At 43.6% G+C, this 22,592-nt stretch overlaps 1 protein-coding gene across 1 annotated transcript in view; it reads left to right on the top strand.

The window, feature by feature from the left end:
* The window catches only part of LOC137596429 (spectrin beta chain, non-erythrocytic 4), a 62,418-nt gene that overhangs the window by 28,929 nt on the left and 10,897 nt on the right, over window positions 1–22,592 (top strand). Inside the window, exons 24-33 of the mRNA XM_068316955.1 lie at window positions 2,034–2,124; window positions 6,182–6,328; window positions 17,751–18,014; window positions 19,692–19,916; window positions 20,072–20,161; window positions 20,756–21,034; window positions 21,137–21,267; window positions 21,817–22,021; window positions 22,113–22,358; window positions 22,424–22,558. Of these exons, the coding sequence (XP_068173056.1) occupies window positions 2,034–2,124; window positions 6,182–6,328; window positions 17,751–18,014; window positions 19,692–19,916; window positions 20,072–20,161; window positions 20,756–21,034; window positions 21,137–21,267; window positions 21,817–22,021; window positions 22,113–22,358; window positions 22,424–22,558 (1,813 nt within the window). The remainder of the gene's footprint in view (window positions 1–2,033; window positions 2,125–6,181; window positions 6,329–17,750; window positions 18,015–19,691; window positions 19,917–20,071; window positions 20,162–20,755; window positions 21,035–21,136; window positions 21,268–21,816; window positions 22,022–22,112; window positions 22,359–22,423; window positions 22,559–22,592) is intronic.

The raw sequence follows: 22,592 nt of genomic DNA, 5'->3' as shown, positions 1-22,592 counted from the left end.
GTTTAGTTAATTACTACAGCTAATAATTAATTAGCTAATAGTTCATTACTACAACTAATGTGATCAGGGAGACAGGTAGGAGAGTACTTGGTGTGTCATCTGGAAGGAAAGTAAATAAGGAGACTTGGTGGTGGAATGAGGAGGTACAGGAGTGTATACAGAGAAAGAGGTTAGCTAAGAGGAAGTGGGACACTGAGAGGACCGAGGAGAGTAGACAGGAGTACAGGGAGATGCAGCGTAAGGTGAAGGTAGAGGTAGCAAAGGCCAAAAAAGGGGCTTATGATGACTTGTATGCTAGATTGGACAGTAAGGAGGGAGAGACTGATCTATGCAGGTTGGCAAGACAGAGAGACAGAGATGGGAAGGACGTGCAGCAGGTTAGGGTGATTAAGGATAGGGATGGAAGTCTATTGACAGGTGCCAGTAGTGTGATGGGAAGATGGAAAGAGTACTTTGAAGAGTTGATAAACGTGAAAAAAAGAGAACAAAGACTAGAAGAGGTGACTGTTGTGGACCAGGAAGTAACAAAGATTAGTCAGGATGAAGTGAGGAGGGCATTGAAGAGGATTACAAGAGGAAAGGCAGTCGGCCTGATGATATACCTGTAGAGGTTTGGAAGTGTCTAGAAGAGGTGGCAGTAGAGTTCCTGACTGGTTTGTTCAACAGGATCTTAGATAGTGAGAAGATGCCTGAGGAATGGAGGAGAAGTGTGCTGGTGCCCATTTTTAAGAACAAGGGAGATGTGCAGAGTTGTGGCAACTATAGAGGAATAAAGCTGATGCGCCATACAATGAAGTTATGGGATAGAGTAGTGGAAGCTAGAATAAGGGCAGAAGTGAGCATTTGTGAGCAGCAGTATGGTTTCATGCCAAAAAAGAGTACTACAGATGCAGTATTTGCTTTGAGGATGTTGATAGAGAAGTACAGAGAAGGCCAGAGGGAGCTGCATTGTGTTTTTGTAGATCTGGAGAAAGCTTATGACAGGGTGCCCAGAGAGGAACTGTGGTATTGTATGAGGAAGTCTGGAGTGGCAGAGAAGTATGTTAGAGCAGTGCAGGACATGTATGAGGACTGTAAGACAGTGGTGAGGTGTGCTGTAGGTGTGACAGAGGAGTTCATGGTGGAGGTGGGACTGCATCAGGGATCAGCTCTGAGCCCCTTCTTGTTCGCTATGGTGATGGACAGGCTGACAGACGAGGTTAGACAGGAATCTCCATGAACTATGATGTTTGCAGATGGCATTGTGATCTGTAGTGAGAGCAGGGAACAGGTGGAGGAGAAGCTAGAGAGGTGGAGGTTTGTCCTGGAAAGGAGAGGAATGAAGGTTAGCCGCAGTAAGACAGAGTACATGTGTGTGAATGAGAGGGACCCAAGTGGAAGAGTGAGGTTACAGGGAGAAGAGATCAAGAAGGTGGAGGATTTTAAGTACTTAGGGTCAACAATCCAGAGCAATGGAGAGTGTGCAAAAGAGGTGAAGAAGCGTGTACAGGCAGGATGGAACGGGTGGAGGAAAGTGTCAGGTGTGATGTGTGATAGAAGAGTTTCAGCTAAAATGAAAGGAAAGGTGTACAAAACTGTGGTGAGACCAGCGATGTTGTTTGGTCTAGAGACAGTGTCACTGAGGAAAAGACAGGAGACAGAGCTGGAGGTAGCAGAGATGAAGATGCTGAGGTTCTCTCTGGGAGTGACCAGGAAGGATAGGATGAGTCCATCAGAGGGACAGCACATGTTAGAGGTTTTGGAGATAAAGTCAGAGAGGCCAGACTGAGATGGTTTGGACATGTCCAGAGGAGAGATAGTGAATATATTGGTAGAAGGATGCTGAGTTTTGAACTGCCAGGCAGGAGGCCTAGAGGAAGACCAAAGAGGAGGTTTATAGATGTAGTGAAAGAGGACATGAAGGTAGTTGGTGTGAGAGAAGAGGATGTAGAAGACAGGGTTAGATGGAGGCAATTGATTCACTGTGGCGACCCCTGAAGGGGAAAGCCGAAAGGAAAAGAAGAATTTTAGTTAATTACTCTTCACTCTTTCAGGGGAAACCAGAACCGACAGCTGGCTCAGCAGTGGCTGGAGAAACTGAATGACCAGTGGGAGCTTCAGAGGTTCCTCCAAGACTGTCATGAGGTAAGAGGCTGGTGACACAGGACTGCCTCAGCGCTAGAAGGTCTGACGCTGGAACAACTTAAAGTCTAGCTTCACATTTTGGTGAAACTTCATCACCTAGGAATCATCTCCATCTTCTCAGTGACAGAAGAATTTTTGTCGCTGTAGCTTCAGCATCTGTGTAGTGTGATGAGTGACTGCTAATGTTGAGATTCTGAAATTGTCAAGTTTGAGTCACTTTTACCACCAAACTTCAACTCATGATGGTGAAAAATGGATGGCTAAATATGAAACTATTGATTGCTGTGTCATAATAATACGATAGAAGAAGTTCAACCTGGATTATGCCTACTATTCTGGAAGTTCCTGCTTTAGTTATACCAGTGAACATGTTTTAGCTTCATCATGAGATCATGGTCTACATTTATGCATTTATCTGACAGTAAACACATTGAGACGAGTGTTCATACTGGTACTAAAGATTTGGCCAACCCAGAGAAGTGCTGTGTTGAAACATGAGCTGACATGTATTACTGTAAACACTATTACTGGTTTAAACGTAGATTTTTTTGTTGGAAGCTGTCGTTGACCCAGTCATCTCGTGCTTATCCCGGACACGCCTCTACTCGGTCCTGTAGGTTCTGCTGCCAAACCTGTATCGTCTGGTGTGGAACCCAGTTCAGATTCAGCAACTTTCTCTCTTTGGTTCTCCTGAATAATTCAGCTGCAGAGCTCCTCATCACTAATTCAAAGGAGTGTATATCACTGTGTATGTGTATATGAGTGTCTGTGTGTGTGTGTGTGTGTGTGTGTGTGTGTGTGTGTGTGTGTGTGTGTGTGTGTGTGTGTGTGTGTGTGTGTGTGTGTGTGTGTGTGTGTGTGTGTGTGTGTGTGTGTGTGTGTGTGTGTGTGTGTGTGTGTGTGTGTGTGTGTGTACAGATAGGTGAGTGACATTGCATCAGCCTCTAGGAGCTTTCAGGCGTCGTTCCTCTCTTCGATCCAGGCTGGATCTTGATAATTCTCATTGCTAAGTCCCTCCTCAACTTTATGTAGTCAGACGTGTTCTTGTCCAGTGTTTACGGACAGAATGTACTTTTGTCAAGTGGAACCTACACTGTTGTTCTGTGTTATATCGATACAGATCTATCTCATTAACTGCAGTAAGAAGCTCATCGTCATGACAGAAAACCGTCAGTTTATGTTGCACAAATGGGTAGGGATAGAGAATATATAATGAGATTTATATAAAGTTATTAAATTGACAAAGTTGAGTAAAAAAAATAACAAATAGTGTTTTTAAAAGGTTGCATTGTATTTTGTATTTTAAGGGTTGGAAGAGTCCCTACATCAAGGATAAACAGTCTTAAGATCACTTTTTTGATATTGAGTCAAAAAATCTCCAGCTGTAAGTCCTTGAATGAGCCTCATCTAGTCCTTGAATGAGCCTGAGGTACCAAAAACTTGATGTCAGTAATGCAGGAGGTTCCGGAGGAAATATGTTTAAGGACAGCATGTTAGTTCCCACTAAATACTTTAATATTTTTCATCTATATTGTTGTTTAAAAAAAAATTAAAGTTCATTACAAAATAATATTTTTTAACTCTGCAGATTAATTTTTCATTATTGATGCATTTCTTTAGGTTTACTGATCAAAGAGCAAAGTGTCATACAGTATAACCCCACTTTTATCCCTTAAGCTTTTATCTAATGACCCCAAATCCAAGTTCAGTTTACAGTAAAATAAAAATGGAGAAAATAGCCAGATTGATGATTCTCAGATGGTTTTCTGATACTTGAGTGACAGATTATTGTTCAGTCTTACCATCCCTGCTGTTGTAAAAAGACTTATGGAGAGTTTTTTACACATCCAGGGTGTTCATGAGATGTGTTTGTTGTTTATTAATGTCCACTGATGTCTGTGTGATGACATCACAGCATCATCCATGAATCCTCCTTCTCCCCCCTCCCATCCCGCTCACCATTCCCTTTTCCTCCACTCCATCGTTCTCCCCTTCTACGTCATACAAACTCCTCCATCGTATCCTCCCCCTCCCTCATTCATTAGTAGCTATTCTCTGCCACCCCCAACACACACATACACATTTCCCTCCCCTTTTCCCTCATTCAATTCATTTACAGTCTCAAGGGAGCGTCAGGCAGTGACCCTCTATGACCTCTGCAGTCGTGACGCTCGTAGGTACCATTGTGGAGGTGGGGGTCCGCGCACATGCATTTGTGTAATCCTGATGAGAGTGTGTGTGTGTGTGTGTGTGTGTGTGTGTGTGTGTGTGTGTGTGTGTGTGTGTGTGTAGTGTATCTGGTGTTAACTGTCATGTCCTTACCAATCTGTGCGTGATAGGTCCTGGAGGGGGGTGGCAAATGGGGGGGGGGGGCAACATCGGACTGAAATCCACCCCGAACAGGAAATCTCTCCAACTGCAAACGCATCATTCAGGATAGATCAAACCTGTCCAGTCCTGTTTCTCTCTCCCCCCTCACCCTCAACCCCCCCCCACCACCACCACCTCCCTCCATCTTCACTCTGTCCAAACCTCTACCATTCCTTTCTCTCTCTCTCTCTCTCTCATCCCTCCCTTCTTCACCGCCGCAGCAGCGTCAGGCGGGCAGGAGACGGAACACAGCTGCCTGGGACTGCAGAGCGGAAGGGACTCATGGCGGAGGGGGGGTTGGTGTGATTAGTGCAGGAGGGGAAGGATGAAACAAAAGCCTCTGCAGAGCAGCTCTTAGTGGATTCAGTCAGAAACACAAAGTCTCAGCCTTTTTTTTCCCATCTCACGCTCATTTTGAAACTGTCTACATCCCACCCCCACCCCCCCAACCATCCACCTCCTCTGGTTCACCATCATTTGCCTCAGTCTCTTAAATCCCAATTCCTTTAGCTCCTCCCTCTCTTCCTCCTCTCCTCCCTCCAGCCAAGCAGACCACTTGCTTTCCCCCCTGTTTGAGGTGTGAGGCAGGCGAGGGGGTGTTCGTGTACTGGCTCAGCTTCCTGCCATTGTAATGTTTTGGGGAGGGCGATAGTTTGTTGTTGTTTTTTTCTTCTTCTCTCACTCATCTTCATTCTTGCCCTGGCAGTTGTCACCGATCCAACCCCCACCCCTCCCCTCTCTGAGCGTACAGCGAGTTCTCAGCCAAAGAGCTGAGAGAGAGAGAGAGAGAGAGGGTGAGAGAGAGAGGGTGAGAGAGAGAGGGTGGGTTGGAGGGGTTGGGGGGGAGCGCAGCCTCAGTTTGTAGTCTCCAGCCTGTCTCCTCAGCCTCCAGTATTGTTGTTGTCATTTATCCTCCTGCTTGGCATTTTGCTCTCAGTGCACCTTTTGTGTCGCCGTCTCACATTTGGCTCTCCGGCAGGCGCCTCTTTATCCGTCTAGCCCCCTCTTTTCCTCTCCTCATCCTCTGTCTCTCCATCCGACGCGGCGGTATCAAGTGTCTTTGCATGTGTGTGACGGCAGACCGGCGAGGATGCGGATACCAACGGCTGCCTACAGCTGCCACTGTCCTGCGGGCTGTTCCAGTTAAAACATGCCGGTAATGGTGCCGCTCTCTTTACGCTTTGGTTAGGAGAGAGCGGAGGGGGTGCAGGTGGAGATATTGCATGCAGGTGTGAGGATGCTCATGACCACGAGACAAAGGTGCTGATGCTGACCTGAATAGCGAAGCTGCCCGTGCTGCTGTGACGTGTTTTATTGTGTGTTTGCCTCACACGGACGATTCTTTGATGGCGAGTGGAGGAGCGTGTTTAACGTGTGTGTGGTGTGGGATGATGCTGTGGACACCAGCGTGTGCACATGTGATTTGTTGCGCCCATGCTTGCTGGTACACGTGTGTCTGCCTATGTGTGCCTGCTGTGCATCATTAAATATTCATGTCTGTGTGTTTGACCTTGTACTTCCCACATGGAGTGTTTATCTACAGTCTTTCCCATTTTGAGCAGCTGCTGAAAAGTTTCTGCGTTTCTCTGTATTTCACACCTATTAAAGGTGTTTTGGTCTATTACAGTATTTACACTCTTACAGCATCTATGTTCTCCTTTCTTCCCTCTCTGCCTGTCTCACCCAGCTGGGGGACTGGGTGTGTGAGAAGATGCTGATGGCCAGGGACAGCAGCCGAGATGAGACCCAGAAGCTTCACAAGAAATGGCTGAAGCACCAGGCCTTCATGGCCGAGTTGGCCCAGAATAAGGAATGGCTGGATAAGATTGAAAAGGTGAGCGCTGTCTTTTTTCTCCAGTGCAGCAGGTTTGGTATGTTTTTACGTCATGAAAGTGTCTTCGGGACATCATCATGATGTCATAATGCATTTCCTTTATCGTTATTCATCCAGAAATCAAGAGCAGAAGGGACATTATGTTGCAGCTGATCAGATTCTGACTTGTTGCTAATCTTGGTTGTCCACCTTTTGAAATATTTATATTTTTGTGTCAGAATCAGATTTATTGGCCAAGCATATGAACACATACAGGACTGTACAGGACTGTCTTTTTTTCACTTAACGTACACTAAAGATTCACCACAAGCTCATTATGTCTGCATTTTCACACCGAGGTCACGCAACAGAACCATAATCAACCCTTATCTTCAAATCTGTTTTTGTTTACATGAAACAAAGAAGAGCAATTTTTCTTTCCACAAATGGCAAGACTGAAAACAAAAAAGGTGTGGTGTGTGTTGTGTGTGTGTGTGTGTGTGTATGTGTGTGTGTGTGTGTGTGTGTGTATGTGTGTGTGTGTGTATGTGTGTGTGTGTGTGTGTGTGTGTGTGTGTGTGTGTGTGTGTGTGTGTGTGTGTGTGTGTGTGTGTGTGTGTGTGTGTGTGTGTGTGTGTGTGTGTTTTAAACTGGCCCCATAGTAAAAGAGTTCAAAGCTCACAGGATAGTTTTTTTTCCAGTGACTTTTTTTCTCTTGGAATGAGATGAAACATTTTGTGGAACATGGTATTTAATGTGTATCCGTTTAAGTTTATTCAACTTATCACTTAGCCAACAAATGGTATGTATTACGTTGATGTCTGTTGAATAAAGTCAACCGGACTTGTAGGAAAAGTTCAGACATACAGTATTTTCAGTCTCATTCAGGAGGCTTCTGCAGGTCTGAATGGGGGGTTCCAGATATTTAACCTGGGAGTGGTGGAGGTCATTAAATCATAAAGACAGTTTTTAAAAGTAATTCAAATAAACTCCACTTATGGATTGCGGGGAAGACTTTAAGCCAACAAACACCCTGAGACAGAGGCTTGTTCACCCTGTGGACAAGACAACCAGACAGGTGGGGCTGAGGTGGGAAGCGGACACTACCAGTCAAAAGTTTGGACACACCTTCTTATTTAATGATTTTTTTCATTTTCATGACTATTTACATGGTAGATTCTCACTGAAGGCATCAAAACTGAATGAATTTTAGTAAACAAAATAATGTAAAATAATTCAAAACACATTTTATAGTTTAGATTCTTCGAAATATCCACCTTTTGCTTCGATGATTGTTTTTTACTGTTGGCATTTTCTCGGTGAGCTTCATGAGGTAGTCGCCTGAAATGGTTTTCCAACAGTCTTTCCAGGAGTTCTGAGCACCTGTTAGTCATTTTGCCTTCACTCTGTGGTCCATGTTATCCAAAACATATCTATTAATTTTTGTTCAGGTGACTGTGGAGGCCAGGTCATCTGATGCAGACCTCCATCACTGACCCTCGTGGTCAGTTAGCTCTCACACAGCCTGGAGGTGTGTTTGGGGTCAATAAATAAATGTGAAAAATAAATGTGATGCTGTGCTAGCCATGCTGGTGCATTCATCTATGGAGCCTGTCTCAGCTGGCTACAGGTGGGAGGCAGGGTACACCCTGCATGCGTCACCAGCTTATCACGGACATTGTGCCATCAATTTTGAATAAATCTCCAACAGCCTCACCAGCAGAGCACCCCCACACCATCACACCTCCTCCACCACACCTCCTCATTCACAGTGGGAACCATACATGTAGAAACATGTAGACACATTTTCTACATCACACAAAGACATGGCAGGTGGGACCGGAGATCTCGGAACAAATAATTCTCTGCTGCTTGGTGCTTTCCACCATGTCTGACTGGCTGCAGCAAATCTGGGTGTGTAAGTTCAACACTGGTCAGTCAACCTGAAGTCCAGTCCACCATCAGTCAGGCCACACAGCAACTCCTGTTTTAATCAGAGCTGCAAGTGATTTTCTGTGTTCGTTCCTCTGGACTTGTCCTGTGAGAACTAGTGAAGGTGATGAACTAAACCGATAAATGGACTGAATTAAAGCTAACAGAGGCTAACAGTGTGCTAAACCGACATCTCCAGTTAATTCCCCTCCATGCTCGTCCTTCTGTGCTGCTGATTCTGCTTTAGGTTGTGTGGACAGTTGGTTGCTAACATTGACGGCTTCATTGTGTCTGTTATCAGTGCATAATTCGGTAGGGAGAGTGTTGACCCGTTGTCTTGGAGTGACTAACAGTGAGGACACATGGGTGCTGGTGAATCCATATGTGCTGTTATAGATGTTTCAGTTTTATGTGCAGTTTTATAAGTCACCAATATTTACGCCTATATTCAGTTAAAGGTTGTGTACTGGGTGTAAGCATCTGTCAAGTGTAAAGTCTGGGGGGTAGTGGTTCTATAATGGACCAGAACTGTCTGGAAAGAAAGGACATGTTGTATCGGAAGACACCTTGCTGGCAAAAGAAATGAAAAATAAAGATTTTATAAATGATGCCCCTCCCTGGGAGGAGTCGTCTGTGTACATCCTGTGACCTCAGGTACAATTTCAACTAGACCTGAAATGTTGTTAGAAACTTGCTAATTGATGAGCAATAAAAATGATGAGGATCATTTTAACACAAATTCTCATCGGGTTTGTTGAACATAAGAATCTGTTCAGATTTTAGGTGTAATTCAACTTAAATACAAATCAGAACATTAATGTAATAGTAAATTAATTATACTTTAATTTTTGTCTGTTTTTATGTCTGTGATCAATAACAGCCTCTCTCTACCACGTTTACATTGTTAGCGTCGGGTATGTTACAATTCCGATAATACTTACATTAGTCTCACTCTTTTTAAAACAAGTTACCAAAGCACTTTACCAACAATAAGACATCATGGTGATAATACAAAACTGATTAAAGAAGTTTTGGAATTGCAACAATCTTCCATATCTGCTCTTCCAGCATGAGTTCTCTCTGTGTGACTGTTTGTGTATGAACTCCCTCTGTGTGCACCTACACCGTGGTACGTTCCTATCTGACAGCTGAACGCGTTTTTCCTTTTGTGTCGACTAAAGGCTCTTAAAATGGGAGCAGCAGTCCAAAATTGAACAGAAAATGTTTGAGTTCTTTTCCTTTTGATTGTATCATTTTCATTTCCACTGGAAGCCAAATTGTCATCGAGAATAATCTACTAGTCACACGGCCTTAATAGAGACAAGAGTGCTTTGTAAATAACAATACATTCTTTAAAATACAGTATAAAGTCCTTAATTGTATATAAAATAGAGAGATCCTGAATTTGCAAATATTTTTTGATATAAAATATTTAGGTACATATAATATTTGGACAATGTAAATAAACGTTAGCCTTGGTTTTCATATTTAATGGAGGTGTTTTTCTCCAAGTCTATAAGAATCCAATATTTTTTTTTACGCCCACAAGCTGAAGAATTAGCAGAGTACTGCTCAGTGTCTATCTTTGTCTGCATTTTCACACAGAAGTACACCTCTCTCGGTGTATTTCTTTTTGAGTGTCAGTCAGTCAGTCATTTTCTAACCCGCTTAATCCGCTAACGCAGGTCGCGGGGGAGCCGGTGCTTATCCCGGCAGTCTCAGGGCGTGAGGCGGGGGACACTCCGGGCACGACGCCAGTTTACCGCGGAGCCACATAGAGACAAACAATCATTCACACACACACTCATTCCTACGGTCAATTTGGGACCAGCCAATCAACCTGAAGCGCACGCTTTTGGAGGTGGGAGGAAGCCGGAGAACCCCACTGCGCCACCGGGCCGCCCTCTTTTTGAGTGTTTTATAATAAAACTCCCATTTCTAGTTCAAAGACCTCGATAAGACTTCATGCAGCAACGTAAAAGGTGTGAAGAGAGCAGAGACTTCTATAAGGTTTCCATCTGTTTTCTTGTGGAGGGGACGACTAGTTTTAGAGTTTGACTAACGTCGGGATTAGGTTGAAGTTATTTAATTGAGTTGAGAATAATGCCGAAGAACAGGTAAAGATAATCAGATTGGGATTATATCTGACTGATGTGATTTGATGTGTGTGAGCATGAGCATGCAGTAAGTTTGACTGAGTAAGTTCCCTTCATTCAGATGGAATGTGATTGTAATGTGTTTCACAGGCATCCCTGCTCATTGACAGTGGTATGTAGTGATACATCTCAGTGTAGTAGTAGTTACAGGTGCGTTTCCAGTTCTACTGGCCCCGGATCATGCTCTTCAGCAGCAGACTGTGTCACGCCGGGCCTTCTAGTTGTTGGCAGACAAAATTTAGCTCCTGAAGTTTGATGTAGCTGCCGCGCTCACTGTACAAGCCTGCTCAACCAGTGTTGCTTAGCAACTTGTAATTTTTTTCTAATAACATTTATAGGATTTGGCATCCCATTAGACTAATACTGATAAAGATTTGCACAAATAGCTGATGGGTCATATAACTTGTTTTTCTTTGTCTTCACTTTGCTTTAGATGACATCCGGGTTTTTGTAATGAAATGAACCAGGAGTACAAGTTAGGGAGAAGTTTAAACAGACAATTTAAAACATAATTTGGCTTGAATATGAATCTTCATTGTATTAAATTATCTGTTAGTTATTTTATTATGCTTATTGTGGTCCAGTTCATTTGTGATGTCCTGGTTTTGTCTCTGCTTGCATCCTCTGAGAGCCTCTAGTCTATTTATATAATCAGGTTAGACCCGCCCTCTGCTGTGAAGGTCTCTGAAGAGCATCATTTGTTTTTAGGGGAGGGTCATTTGTATTTTATCATGTACAGCATGTGCAGGAGCTTTCCTAGTCTTTTGTAGTCATGGCTATGAATGGCTAAGTCACATGTTTTTTTTCCGTTAGTCGAACCATACTCCATCCTCTCCTCAGTAAATGCACTCTTTACATAATTGTCTCCAAGAAGAATCCACCTCCTTATCTTCTGCATCAATATGCTGCTTAATGGAGGCAGATTCCAGCTCTGCAGTGCCTCTGAGTCACCAAAATCAATAGTCAAAAGTAACTATCCAAGGCCAATGGTTCTGCTACATGGATGACACAAGTCAAAATCATAAAGGCCATCTCAACAACCAGTTTTTGGCTTATCCTTCCTGGGTTTCTGTAGAATCACAGCTCTTTAGAAGATGGCACCATCACCAGTTACACGGATGATAAAGACTTAAATGTACAAGTTGAAAAGTCTAACTTGTTTTCAATGACACAAGTACAAATGAAGGTGGTGAAGGTGGACCAAAGAGTGGATACGTTTCTGTTTTTTATATTCATTGTCTCCTAAAATCTCAAAAGTCTCAAGAAGCCACTTGTGAACAAAAAATACATAAATGCTTCAAAATTCTCAACAGAGGCATTTGACCCATTTTAGAAAGACTGAAAGCCATTCAAGTTTGTTTTAGCACAGATCTTATTTCAGACATCTACTGAAAAACCCACTTAGAACAAAAGTATTGACTACAAGACAAGGAAGTAAGAGTACAAAACTGTTGACTCATTTCCTGGTTTATTCCTGGCCTTTTTCTGCAGCACACTATTCTAGGCTCTAACCCACAAACCATTTTTACATACTTGGCCTCCTATTGGCAGAATTGATTTGAGAAAGTTCACATTGTTCAGATTCATCATTGCCGTTCAGGTGTGGTTTGCTTTATGAACGGCTGTTGACAGGATAACAAGAAGAGATGACATGAATGAAGATGAAAATACTCATCCTCTGTCAGTGTCAGTGACTGGGATGACCCCTACGGACCTTTGTTCTTGTGTGCTGCATTGGTTCCTGTAGCGACACCAGGCATCTGTCCAGTCCCTTTTCTCCTTGTCTTTTCTTGTGTCTCACGTGTGACTCCTTCTAGTGTTGCTGCAGGATGACATGCCAGTTGAATAAATCTGAATGTATGTGAGTCTCTAATGTGAAGCCGTGCATGAATGACATTAAAGTTAGGTTACAGCCTCTTGGATAGTAAGGGTGAAGATCAGTGGTAATCGCGTCGCATCACACGCCTGGTCTTGCTGTAGCCTGTGTCGTGTAACTCTGCAGTGATAGGAGCAATTCGCTTCAGCTGCAGCAGATTGTGTTTGTTTGTGCGCGAGAGAATGTGGGGGAGTGTGTGAGTGCACAGAGCAAACAGCTTCTACCCTGTGCAGTTGCTAGCCTGCATCCAGTGGGCCTCTGAGTTCTAACCTTTTCACTTTCATTCTTCTTCTTTTCCTTTTTGCTTTTCCCTTCAGGGGAATCAGTTGCCTCCATCTAACCCTGTCTTCTGCATCCTCTTCTCTCACAACAACTACCTTCATGTCCTCTTTCACTACATCCACTCCCAAAGAGAGCCTCAGCCTCTTCATCTCTGCTACGGTATCACGTGACTGCCTACCAAAAATCAGCGGTGAGGTGAAGTCGCGAGCGTTGATTCGCGAATGCGCGAGAGCACACTGTACTCAAATAAAGTACTTCCACTTCACACAAATACAAATTTAGTGATAATGTACCACCAGTCCTCACTCTGTTGTTTCACATAATAATATACAGGAAGTTTAATATTTCAGAGCTTTTAATATTAATTTGATATTTTATTTTTGTGAAGACAGCCCTGCATATAACGGAAGAGCGGAATGTTGGTGGGGGGGTTAGGGTTAGAGTCCAATATGCGTTACTTATAGACTTTAGCATCTTCTGCAAAATTAGTCTGCAAATCCTAAATTATATGAGTGCTTTCTCTTGTCTGTCTCTTTCTTTCTCTTCTCGTACCTTCGTGCCTCTGCCTCACTCTCAAAGCCCCGTGTGCAATAACCTGTGACCTGTAGTTTAGTGCTGGCTCTGCAGTACGTGAGGAAGTGTGTGTTAAAATAAGGCTGTGTGGAGGAGGGTGTGGAGGTGTGTGTGTGGTTACAACATCAATGGAGCAGTGATGACACCAGCGCTCTCTTTGGGAACAAGTGGTGAACTGAAATAGAGCTGATAGGTATTCGCTTTTAATCATCTGGTTTTATTTATTAGTCAGAACTTCTCATGAGGCCCAACACTCAGGTGTGTTCATCTCCTCTAAAACTAGTGTGAATTTATCATCTGGTGCTGACTATGTTTTATGATACTTGGTGATATACTGAGATACATATTGTAGTATTTTGACACTACAAGCACAGAAAATGGAAAAAAACTGCATCAGGCATATACTGTTTTAATAAACTGTTTTATGTGCTTATGACAAAGTTGTCAAAAATAACACCAGTGATGATTTTTATATGTATATCTCAATTTAACAAAAATACTAAAAGCTTCTTATTGGGCTGTGACTGCAGCTCAGTGGTAGAGCATGTGCTTTGCATGCACGCTGCCTCAGGTTCCCCATCATCGGCAGCACTCAGGGGGGCACAAGCCAGCGTCAACAGTAGCCAGAAGTTTCAATCCTGTTGCATTCAATGTTTTCTGACGCTCTCGCTACAGAAATAGAGGCTTATAGCTGCATGAAAGAGGGCATTTTTTGGAAGATGGGAGATGTGTGTGCCTCTTCTGCCTGGTGGATGATAACTTGTGATTTTTATTTCTCTGTGCTGCAGTTTGGACGTGAAAAGTGAAATGGATGATTAGTTTAGATTAGTTTGTGTTTTTGTATATTTGAACAACATGTTGGCATTATTTTCCTTCCTATTATTTCCTGTAACATTTTGTTGACAAGCTAAAACTATACCATCAATAGCATTCATTAAGTATCAAATAAAAAATAAATGCATCCAATTGAAATTAATAGAAAAGAATTAATCACATTTTACATATTTGAAGCAGTGGCGATGTGTGTGTTGGTGCATGTCCATCAGTTGCAATTGGGCATCAAAAAGAAGACTCAGCAATCAATCACACATTTCATGCATTGTGTGTGTGTGTGTTATTGTATTGCATTGTAAATGCATGTGTGGCTGTTGGTTCTTTTGTTGCATCACGTCCTGTGCAGCAGTAGATTTCCCTCAGGGACATTGTGTGAACAGACTTTTAGATCGCACACATAGAGTAAATATTGACACAATAACTGCAGTTGCCTGAGTGTGACAGACACACTGACCAGCAGAGTGTCAGCTGTGATGCTCAGGAGCAGATGTCTGCTCTAGCATACAGACCAGACAGCAGAATGAGGGCTGCCCATCTGTTCCTGTCAGCATCAGCGTTCCCACAACTCGTATTGTTCCTCACGTTCCTGGTCTGTCAGTCATGTTCAGTCTCAGCAGCATGGCTGTTTCTTGTTAGTATATTTAAAGGAAGTCATGTTTTGTTTATATTTAGAATCGATTTACAGGAATATTTTCACTTATGTCTCCTTTTTTTGTGTGCATTTTTGCAGACTACTGAAGAGCAGTCTGACTCTCAGGCCACACTGTAATACTTGACTGTAAATAATTACCCCATTAATTCTGTTTTACAGTTCCATGATACAAGTCAAGATCACCTCTTGTTAGAGTGTCTCGTTCAAACTCTCCAGTTTGGCATACATTCTTTATGTTTCCAAGTTAACATCAGGATAATGTTGAAGACATTAGAAAATATACACAAGTGTTTCTACAAGCTAATGAAGCTGATCTTCCTGTGTGAAATGCCTCTTAAAGAGAGTATTCATGTACTGGGTTCTCCATGTTGCTGCGAATCAGGTTGCTGCTGTCTCTCTAGATGCTTTTGTTTGAGCAGTATAGTATCAGCGTGGAGCTGCAGCCTGTGGGTGAAGCTGCTGCATCCCACACAGTTCTCCCACTCACCAGAGAGGACGGCGTGCATCAGGGAGACGCTACACCACAATGAAAGCTGACGTAACGCCGGGGGCTTCAGGAGGCTGAGCGGTGCAGGAAAACCTGATGCACAGCTTTTGGTTTCTGCCTGTGTGTGACAACATCCTCTTATTACCTGTCATCTGCTCTGGTTTGCTAGATCAACTGCAGAAAAGGAGAATGTTGTCTTTCTTCTTCTTGTACTGAGCTGTTGAGGGAGTTCTCAGCAGTGTGGATGACAGCAGAGAGAGGCCGGTTGTGTAGAGTTGAACGTTTTCTGCCAGTGAGATGGATTTACATCACTGGTCAGTCAAATGGTGACATTTCCAGTTGATCGTGGGTCAACAATCCTGACTTCTGCCCTCAGGAGAATTTCAGGTTTGTCTTTGCTTGGTGTTGATGTGAACCGTAAGCACAAACAGAGGCTTCATCCTGAGGACATTATCTGTCACAGTATTCTCAGAAACATCACAGAGAGAAAGACGGACGTGTGACGTAGTGCTACCAGAAGAACACAACAGCCTAAATGCGACTGGACACACTCTGGCGCCAGCGTCACATCATGAAGATTTCCCTGTCGCGTCCAGATCTCTTTATTAGCTTAGCCCTCCAGCCTCCAGCCAGCTCTTTGTGTCCGCAGATTTTATCTTCACATGGGGAGGGGGTGGGGGTCAGGTGGAACGTTGTCCTCTGTGGGTGGTGATTCACTGCACCCTTATTTTTCTATCTGCATTAAACTTCTTGGCAGAGCGTTAACCACCTGCCGAGAACCAAATGGAGAAATCTGTCAAACGGGCCAACAGCAAACCTGCTGAAGATTTTTCTGTCTCTGTGTTTTCAGTTCTGTTTTGTAATTTCAGCCACTTCAAACTGAACTGAAGTTGGACATGAACCCATCCACAAGAAGCTTTTATGAAAAATAAATTAGTGATTTTATTTGTAATGTTTATATAGTAAATCATACTGTGCCTTGTGAATTAGTAATTTAATTTTTTTAATATAAATTTTATTTTGTTGCCTTGATATTGACTGAAAAAGAAAATATATTTTTACAATATATCAGACACTATTATACCTCGATGTTATTAGTGTCTTCTTCTTTTCCTTTCGGCTTTTCCCTTCAGGGGTCGCCACAGTGAATCAATTTCCTCCATCTAACCCTGTCTTCTGCATCCTCTTCTCTCACACCAACTACCTTCATGTCCTCTTTCACTACATCCATAAACCTCCTCTTTGGTCTTCCTCTAGGCCTCCTGCCTGGCAGTTCAAAACTCAGCATCCTTCTACCAATATATTCACTATCTCTCCTCTGGACATGTCCAAACCATCTCAGTCTGTCCTCTCTGACTTTATCTCCAAAACCTCTAACATGTGCTGTCCCTCTGATGTACTCATTCCTGATCCTATCCTTCCTGGTCACTCCCAGAGAGAACCTCAGCATCTTATTAGTATGTTACTGTTTAATGTGAGCTGGTGGTGGAGTGTGTTAAAGATAAGTAATTACTGTAAATCTAATATTAATATATTAATAATTTCTCCCTGAATTCAAGGTGGAAACCAGCTGTAGAAAGAATAAAGGTCGTCTCATCTCCAAGAAAATGGATAGATGGATATTTTCTCTTTAAATTTCTTTTGTTTGATTTTTTTATTTCTGCTAATGCCTCTCTCTCTCTCTCTCTCTCTCTCTCTCTCTCTCTCTCTCTCTCTCTCTCTCTCTCTCTCTCTCTCTCTCTCTCTCTCTCTCTCTCTCTCTCTCTCTCTCTCTCTCTCTCTCTCTCTGTCTCTCTCTCTCTCTCTCTCTCTCTCTCTCTCTCACACACACACACACACACACAGGAACACACAAGCACACACACACACACACACACGCACGCACACACACACACACACACACACACACACACAGCGTTCAAAAAATGAATTTCAATTGGACTGGGAAGGGAGACCACTGTGGGGGAGGATAAAATAAGGGGTAAAAGGAAGGGGGCAGGTGTACATAAGGATTTGTGGTGTGTGTGTGTGTGTGTGTGTGTGTGCGTGCGTGTGTGTGTGTGTGTGCGCGTGTGTGTGTGTGTGCAAAAAGAGGTACAAAAGTGGACAGAAATATGAAAGAGAGGACTAAAAACAGGATTGGGGGACTGTGAGGTCATTTATCAGCTTTTTGAATAGAATTAGGCCTACCATTATCTCTACACACACACAGACATAAATGCACGCGCGCGCACACACACACACACACACACACACACACACACACACACACTGTACATTTACTCTAACATGAAAAAGCTTCAAAATGTGTATATTTCATCCCTGTCTTTGAGTAAATTGTGTCTTGTCTTTTATTTCTGAAACTGGTCACATAATTCATATGGTTCGGTCTCGCTTCATCCTTCTTCATTCTTCTTCATAGTAGATGATTGATTACATTTCAAAGTTTTTACCAGATCTTTACCATTTTCTGTGGCAGAATAAAGGGTTTTGATGATGTAACAGAAGCTTCGCTCCATCCTGTCGTCAGTATTTACCTGAAGTGTCATGTTGGGTGTTGCTCTACATGTTCTCGTATCATGGAAGCAAAGAAAGCCCTCCCTCTGCCTCACCTCTCCCTTTGTGTTTCTCCTGCCTCCTGAACCAATCAGGAGGGGCAGCAGCTGATCCAGGAGAAACCGGAGCTCCGCCCGGTGGTCCGGAAGAAGTTGGAGGAGATCAGGGAGTGTTGGCAGGATCTGGAGAGCACCACCCAGGCCAAAGCTCGCCAGCTCTTTGAGGCCAACAAGGCAGACCTGCTGGTGCAGAGCTATGCAAGCCTGGACCAGAGACTGGGCCAGCTGGAGGGTCAGCTGGTCTACGTGGACCAGGGACAGGACCTCACCACCGTCAACAAGCAGCTGAAAAAATTACATGTAAGTCAGATTTAAAGCCGGTCCAGGATCCCTAAAATGTCGCCCAGTCATTATCAAAACTATTGACTTCTAGAACGCTGCTGTAGCAAAGAGATGAGGTTAAGCCACATAATAATTTACTGTTCAACTTCTTTTAATTTTTTTACTTTGTTGTTCACGGCTGTAAACTCTGCTGCCGTACCCTCCTTTGAACCGCCTCAGAGTGACTCAGCGTTTACAATTCCAGCACCACTCAGCAACTGCCTCATTAATATTTGAACAAAACATCATTCTTGGAAATGACTAACAACAATATGTCTCATTGTTGTTGTTCCATTCATCATTTCATCTCATTTCAGCGAATTCTAGCTCGTTTCAATTCACTCCAGCATTAATTTTGGATTTTTGTTCATGGCTTTTGAAACACATCAGTATTTATGTCGACTCTGTGAGTTTCATCCCAGGATCACTTCACAGATGGTAAAGATGTAAAGTGATTGACAAGTTGTTATATTTAAGATCAGATGCCATTATTGTTTAGAATTTTGCTGAGTAGATCAATAGAAGCTTCAGCTAATTTTTTTCTTATCATCAAAAAGTGATTTATGTTTCTTTCAGACTCCAGTGACAGTTTCCATCTCAGTATTGGTGCAAAAGCTGTTTTGGATAGGAACACTGAGGAATTAGCTTTAATTTAGCATCTAAGGTTTTGCTGATTTTAAAATAATCTTAACCCCAAGCAGCTCCCTGGGGGACGCTGCGGCGTCGCTGTATGTTTGTGATATATATATATAATATAACCATTGTTTATCAGAAACAGACACACATCAGGCTAATAATCTGTAGGGTTTTTTTTTCGAGTAATTCTGGGATGTTACTCTTCAGATCCTGACACAGCACATAGGATGTTGTAACCAGGGTGGGCATACAGATTCATCCTTTCATTACATCATCATTTCACCAGACATGTCTCACTCTCCTCCTCCACAGCATTTCGCTTACAGCTTCTTTAACAGGCCGCCATTAGCTCTGCTTTACCTCATCATCCTAACTCCAAACCAAACTCCATCTCCCAGCATCCATCCCTGGCAAGGGCTACAGTAAGCTTCATGTATATTCATTATTTGCTGCTCCTGCTGCCCTGACACTTTACTTTCACTTTCATTTTACTGTCATATCATTGTTTTGTTAATTGATGGTGCTTTATTCAGATGTTTCCCAGTAGAAGGTAAACAATTTTAAATATTTCTCTGATGGCAAATAATAATTCCATTGTAATAATTTCAGAACTGTTTACCTATCTTTCCTTCTTTCCAAGCATCAAAAGAAACTGATCAAATATTTTAAAAAAACGTTATTAGTTTATTGTCCTCATACTTAATGCTCATCTTACTGACGTAGACTTAATGTTAACTATACAATGGTATTTCTATGGTAAGAGAAAACACTGACATTCTAAGCATTTTAGTGAATTTAGTTTTTTAGACTGTAAATTAAATGTTATTAGACTTAAAATTTGTCTACATTGAATAATTGGTAAATATCTGTGGCATCCTGCTCCATGCTTCTTACCTTTCTCCACTCAATGTGAGTGGATCTACTCCAAACATCTAATTCTTTGTTTCAAAAATCCACTCCTCTGCCCCTGGCCTCCACTGGCCCTTCTCCTCCTCACCCTCCTCCTTCTTCTCCCTTCAGACCATGGAGACTCAGATGGAAGAGTGGTATAAGGAGGTGGGGCAGCTCCAGGCTCAGGTGGCCACCATACCACAGCAGACACAGATCAAGGAGACGGTTGCCGGGCATCAGACTGCCGTGGAGGCCAGGATGGTGCGTCTGATCGAACCGCTGAAGGAGAGGCGACGCATCCTGCTGGCATCCAAAGAAGTTCACCAAGTTGGACGAGACCTGGAGGACGAGATCGTGAGTTAGACAAACACACACACACACACACACACACACACACACACACACACACACACACACACACACTACTTGCAATAATTCCCTGGAGCTTTACATTCAATCCCACAGATACCCACCAGTAACTGTTGCATGTCATCTTATTGTGGTTGTAGTTGTGGATCCAGGAGCGTCTCCCAATGGCCATGTCTCAGGAACACGGCTCGTCTCTGCAGGCGGTTCAGCAGCTCATGAAAAAAAACCAGGTGACTGAAGCTCTGACTATAACTTTAGACATAATTGAAGTCGAGCGGCACTTTGGCGCAGTGGGTTTTGCTGTCGCTTCCCAGCAAGATGGTTCCGGGCTCGAGTTCTATCTGTTTGGACTTTGCATGTTTTACCTGTGTCTGTGTGGTTTCTATCTGGGATCACCTCCAGAAACATGCAAGTTAGGTGAATTGATCACTCCAAATTGCCTGTGAGTGTGTTTGAGTGGTTGTTTGTCTTTCACGTGGCTCTGTGATGCACTGTTGCCTGTAGCCACCTGGAATAGGCTCCTGCGACACCCCTGACCCACAGGGGTATCGCAAGAAAAGCAGCCGTAGACAAGACGATTATGGTCGTCTCGTCTACGGGATAATGGAGGGATAAGAAGAAGAAGGTGATGATTTAAGTCTAGCACCCTCTGTTGATGCGCTCAGTTTTACCTCATCATGGGTGATCAATATGTGATAGCTAAGATATGTAGACTAAAAAGTCCTAACGTCTACCGCCTCTTTATTCGTGCCCACTTTGCTCACTATAACTCAAAATTGAACATGTTAAAATCTTCCTTTCTTTTCCTTCTATTGTTCCTCCAGACCCTTCAGAGGGAACTGCAGGGCCACAGCAGCCGGATCGAGGATGTCCTGGAGAGGGCCGGGATCATCGCGTCCATACGCAGCCCAGAGGCAGACTGCGTCAGGGCTGGCCACGACCAGCTGGCACAGCTGTGGAATCTGCTGTGGGCAGAGACGGAGAGGAGACAGCTGGTCCTGGATGCCATGTACCAGGCGCAGCAGTATTACTTTGACACGGCAGAGGTGGAGGCCTGGCTGAGTGAGCAGGAGCTGCATATGATGAATGAGGAGAAGGGGAAGGTATGAGTGAGATTGTAGGAGATAGAAAAGCAGGTGAAATGACAACCTTTGCCCAATAAGTGGTATTTAATAAAACTCACCCTCTGTTCGTCCTTCCACCAGGATGAGCCCAGCACACTGCAGCTGCTGAAGAAACACTTGGTCCTTGAGCAGACCATCGAGGACTACGCTGACACCATCGGCCTGCTGTCACAGCAGTGTCGCCAGCTGCTGGAGATGGGACATCCAGACTGGTGAGCAGAGAAACACACAAACACACAACCTAACGTGGATTGTACATCACAGCTAAATTTATTACAGGAATTTACTTTATGACCACATTAAATAATGTTTAAAATTAGAAGCTATCTAATTAGAAGTAATTAAAAATTAGACAAAAATCTTACTCTCATTTAATGGTCACCAATGCAGGCACTGAACACGTCTGCCTCTTCAAGATAGATAGATAGATAGATAGATACTTTATTAATCCCGGAGGAAATTGTATCGCAAGTACCACATCAGTTACTTATATGGCAGGAAGTCAGCACATAAAAGCTTGCAGACAAGATTGAGGTTTAGTTGTTGTCCAGAGTGTCAGAATGGAAAATCAGAGTGGTTTTAGTTGCAGAATGATTGTTGGATCACTTGAGTATTAGAGAACCCGATAATTTCCTGATTTTCAGGACATTATCGGGATCTTTAATACCTCCATCTGTGTGTGGAAGAAGGGGCATTTCTGTCCTTGGAATGAAATAATTCAGTCATGCTTGTCTTACACACCACCTCTTTTCTTTTCACAGCGAGCAGATCAGCAAGCGACAGTCTCAGATTGATCGTTTGTACGTGTCCCTGAAGGACCTGGTGGAGGAGCGGAAGAGCCGTCTGGAGCAGCAGTACTGGCTCTACCAGCTCAACAGGGAGGTGGATGAGCTGGAGCAGTGGATCGCTCAGAGGGAGGTGGTGGCCAGCTCCCCCGAACTGGGTCAAGACTTTGAGCATGTCACTGTAAGTGTGTTGACAGATAGATTTGTAATTTATTTTAACTTCCTCTGAATATAAAACATAATTAACACATGTATGTTTGCAACACCTCCAGGTCCTGCAGGAGAAGTTTACAGAATTTGCCTCAGATACAGGCAGTGTGGGGCAGGAGAGAGTGACGGCCGTGAACCAAATGGTGGACGAGCTGATTGATTATGGCCACTTGGAGGCCGCCACCATTGCAGAATGGAAGGATGGGGTGAACGAGGCTTGGGCTGATCTGCTGGAGCTCATGGAAACCCGGACACAGATGCTCGCGGCGTCGCACCAACTTCACAAGTTCTTCTCGGACTGCAGAGAGGTGAGGAACACATTACGAGGAAGTCCTACGCAACACGACTGCACTGATTCACGCTCTTTCCTCAGGTTCTGACGCAGATCGAGGACAAGCATCGAAGGCTACCGGAGGTTCGGGCGCGACAGGGCAGCACCGCCAACACCAGCACCCTACAGAGACTACTGCACAGCTTTGAACAGGACATACAGCTGCTGGTCACGCAAGTACAGTAACACACAAACACACAGCATCACGCTT

The sequence above is a fragment of the Antennarius striatus genome, chromosome 6, assembly GCF_040054535.1.
Source record: "Antennarius striatus isolate MH-2024 chromosome 6, ASM4005453v1, whole genome shotgun sequence".
Lineage (NCBI taxonomy): Eukaryota > Metazoa > Chordata > Actinopteri > Lophiiformes > Antennariidae > Antennarius > Antennarius striatus.
This window is presented reverse-complemented; position numbering and strand designations above follow the sequence as displayed.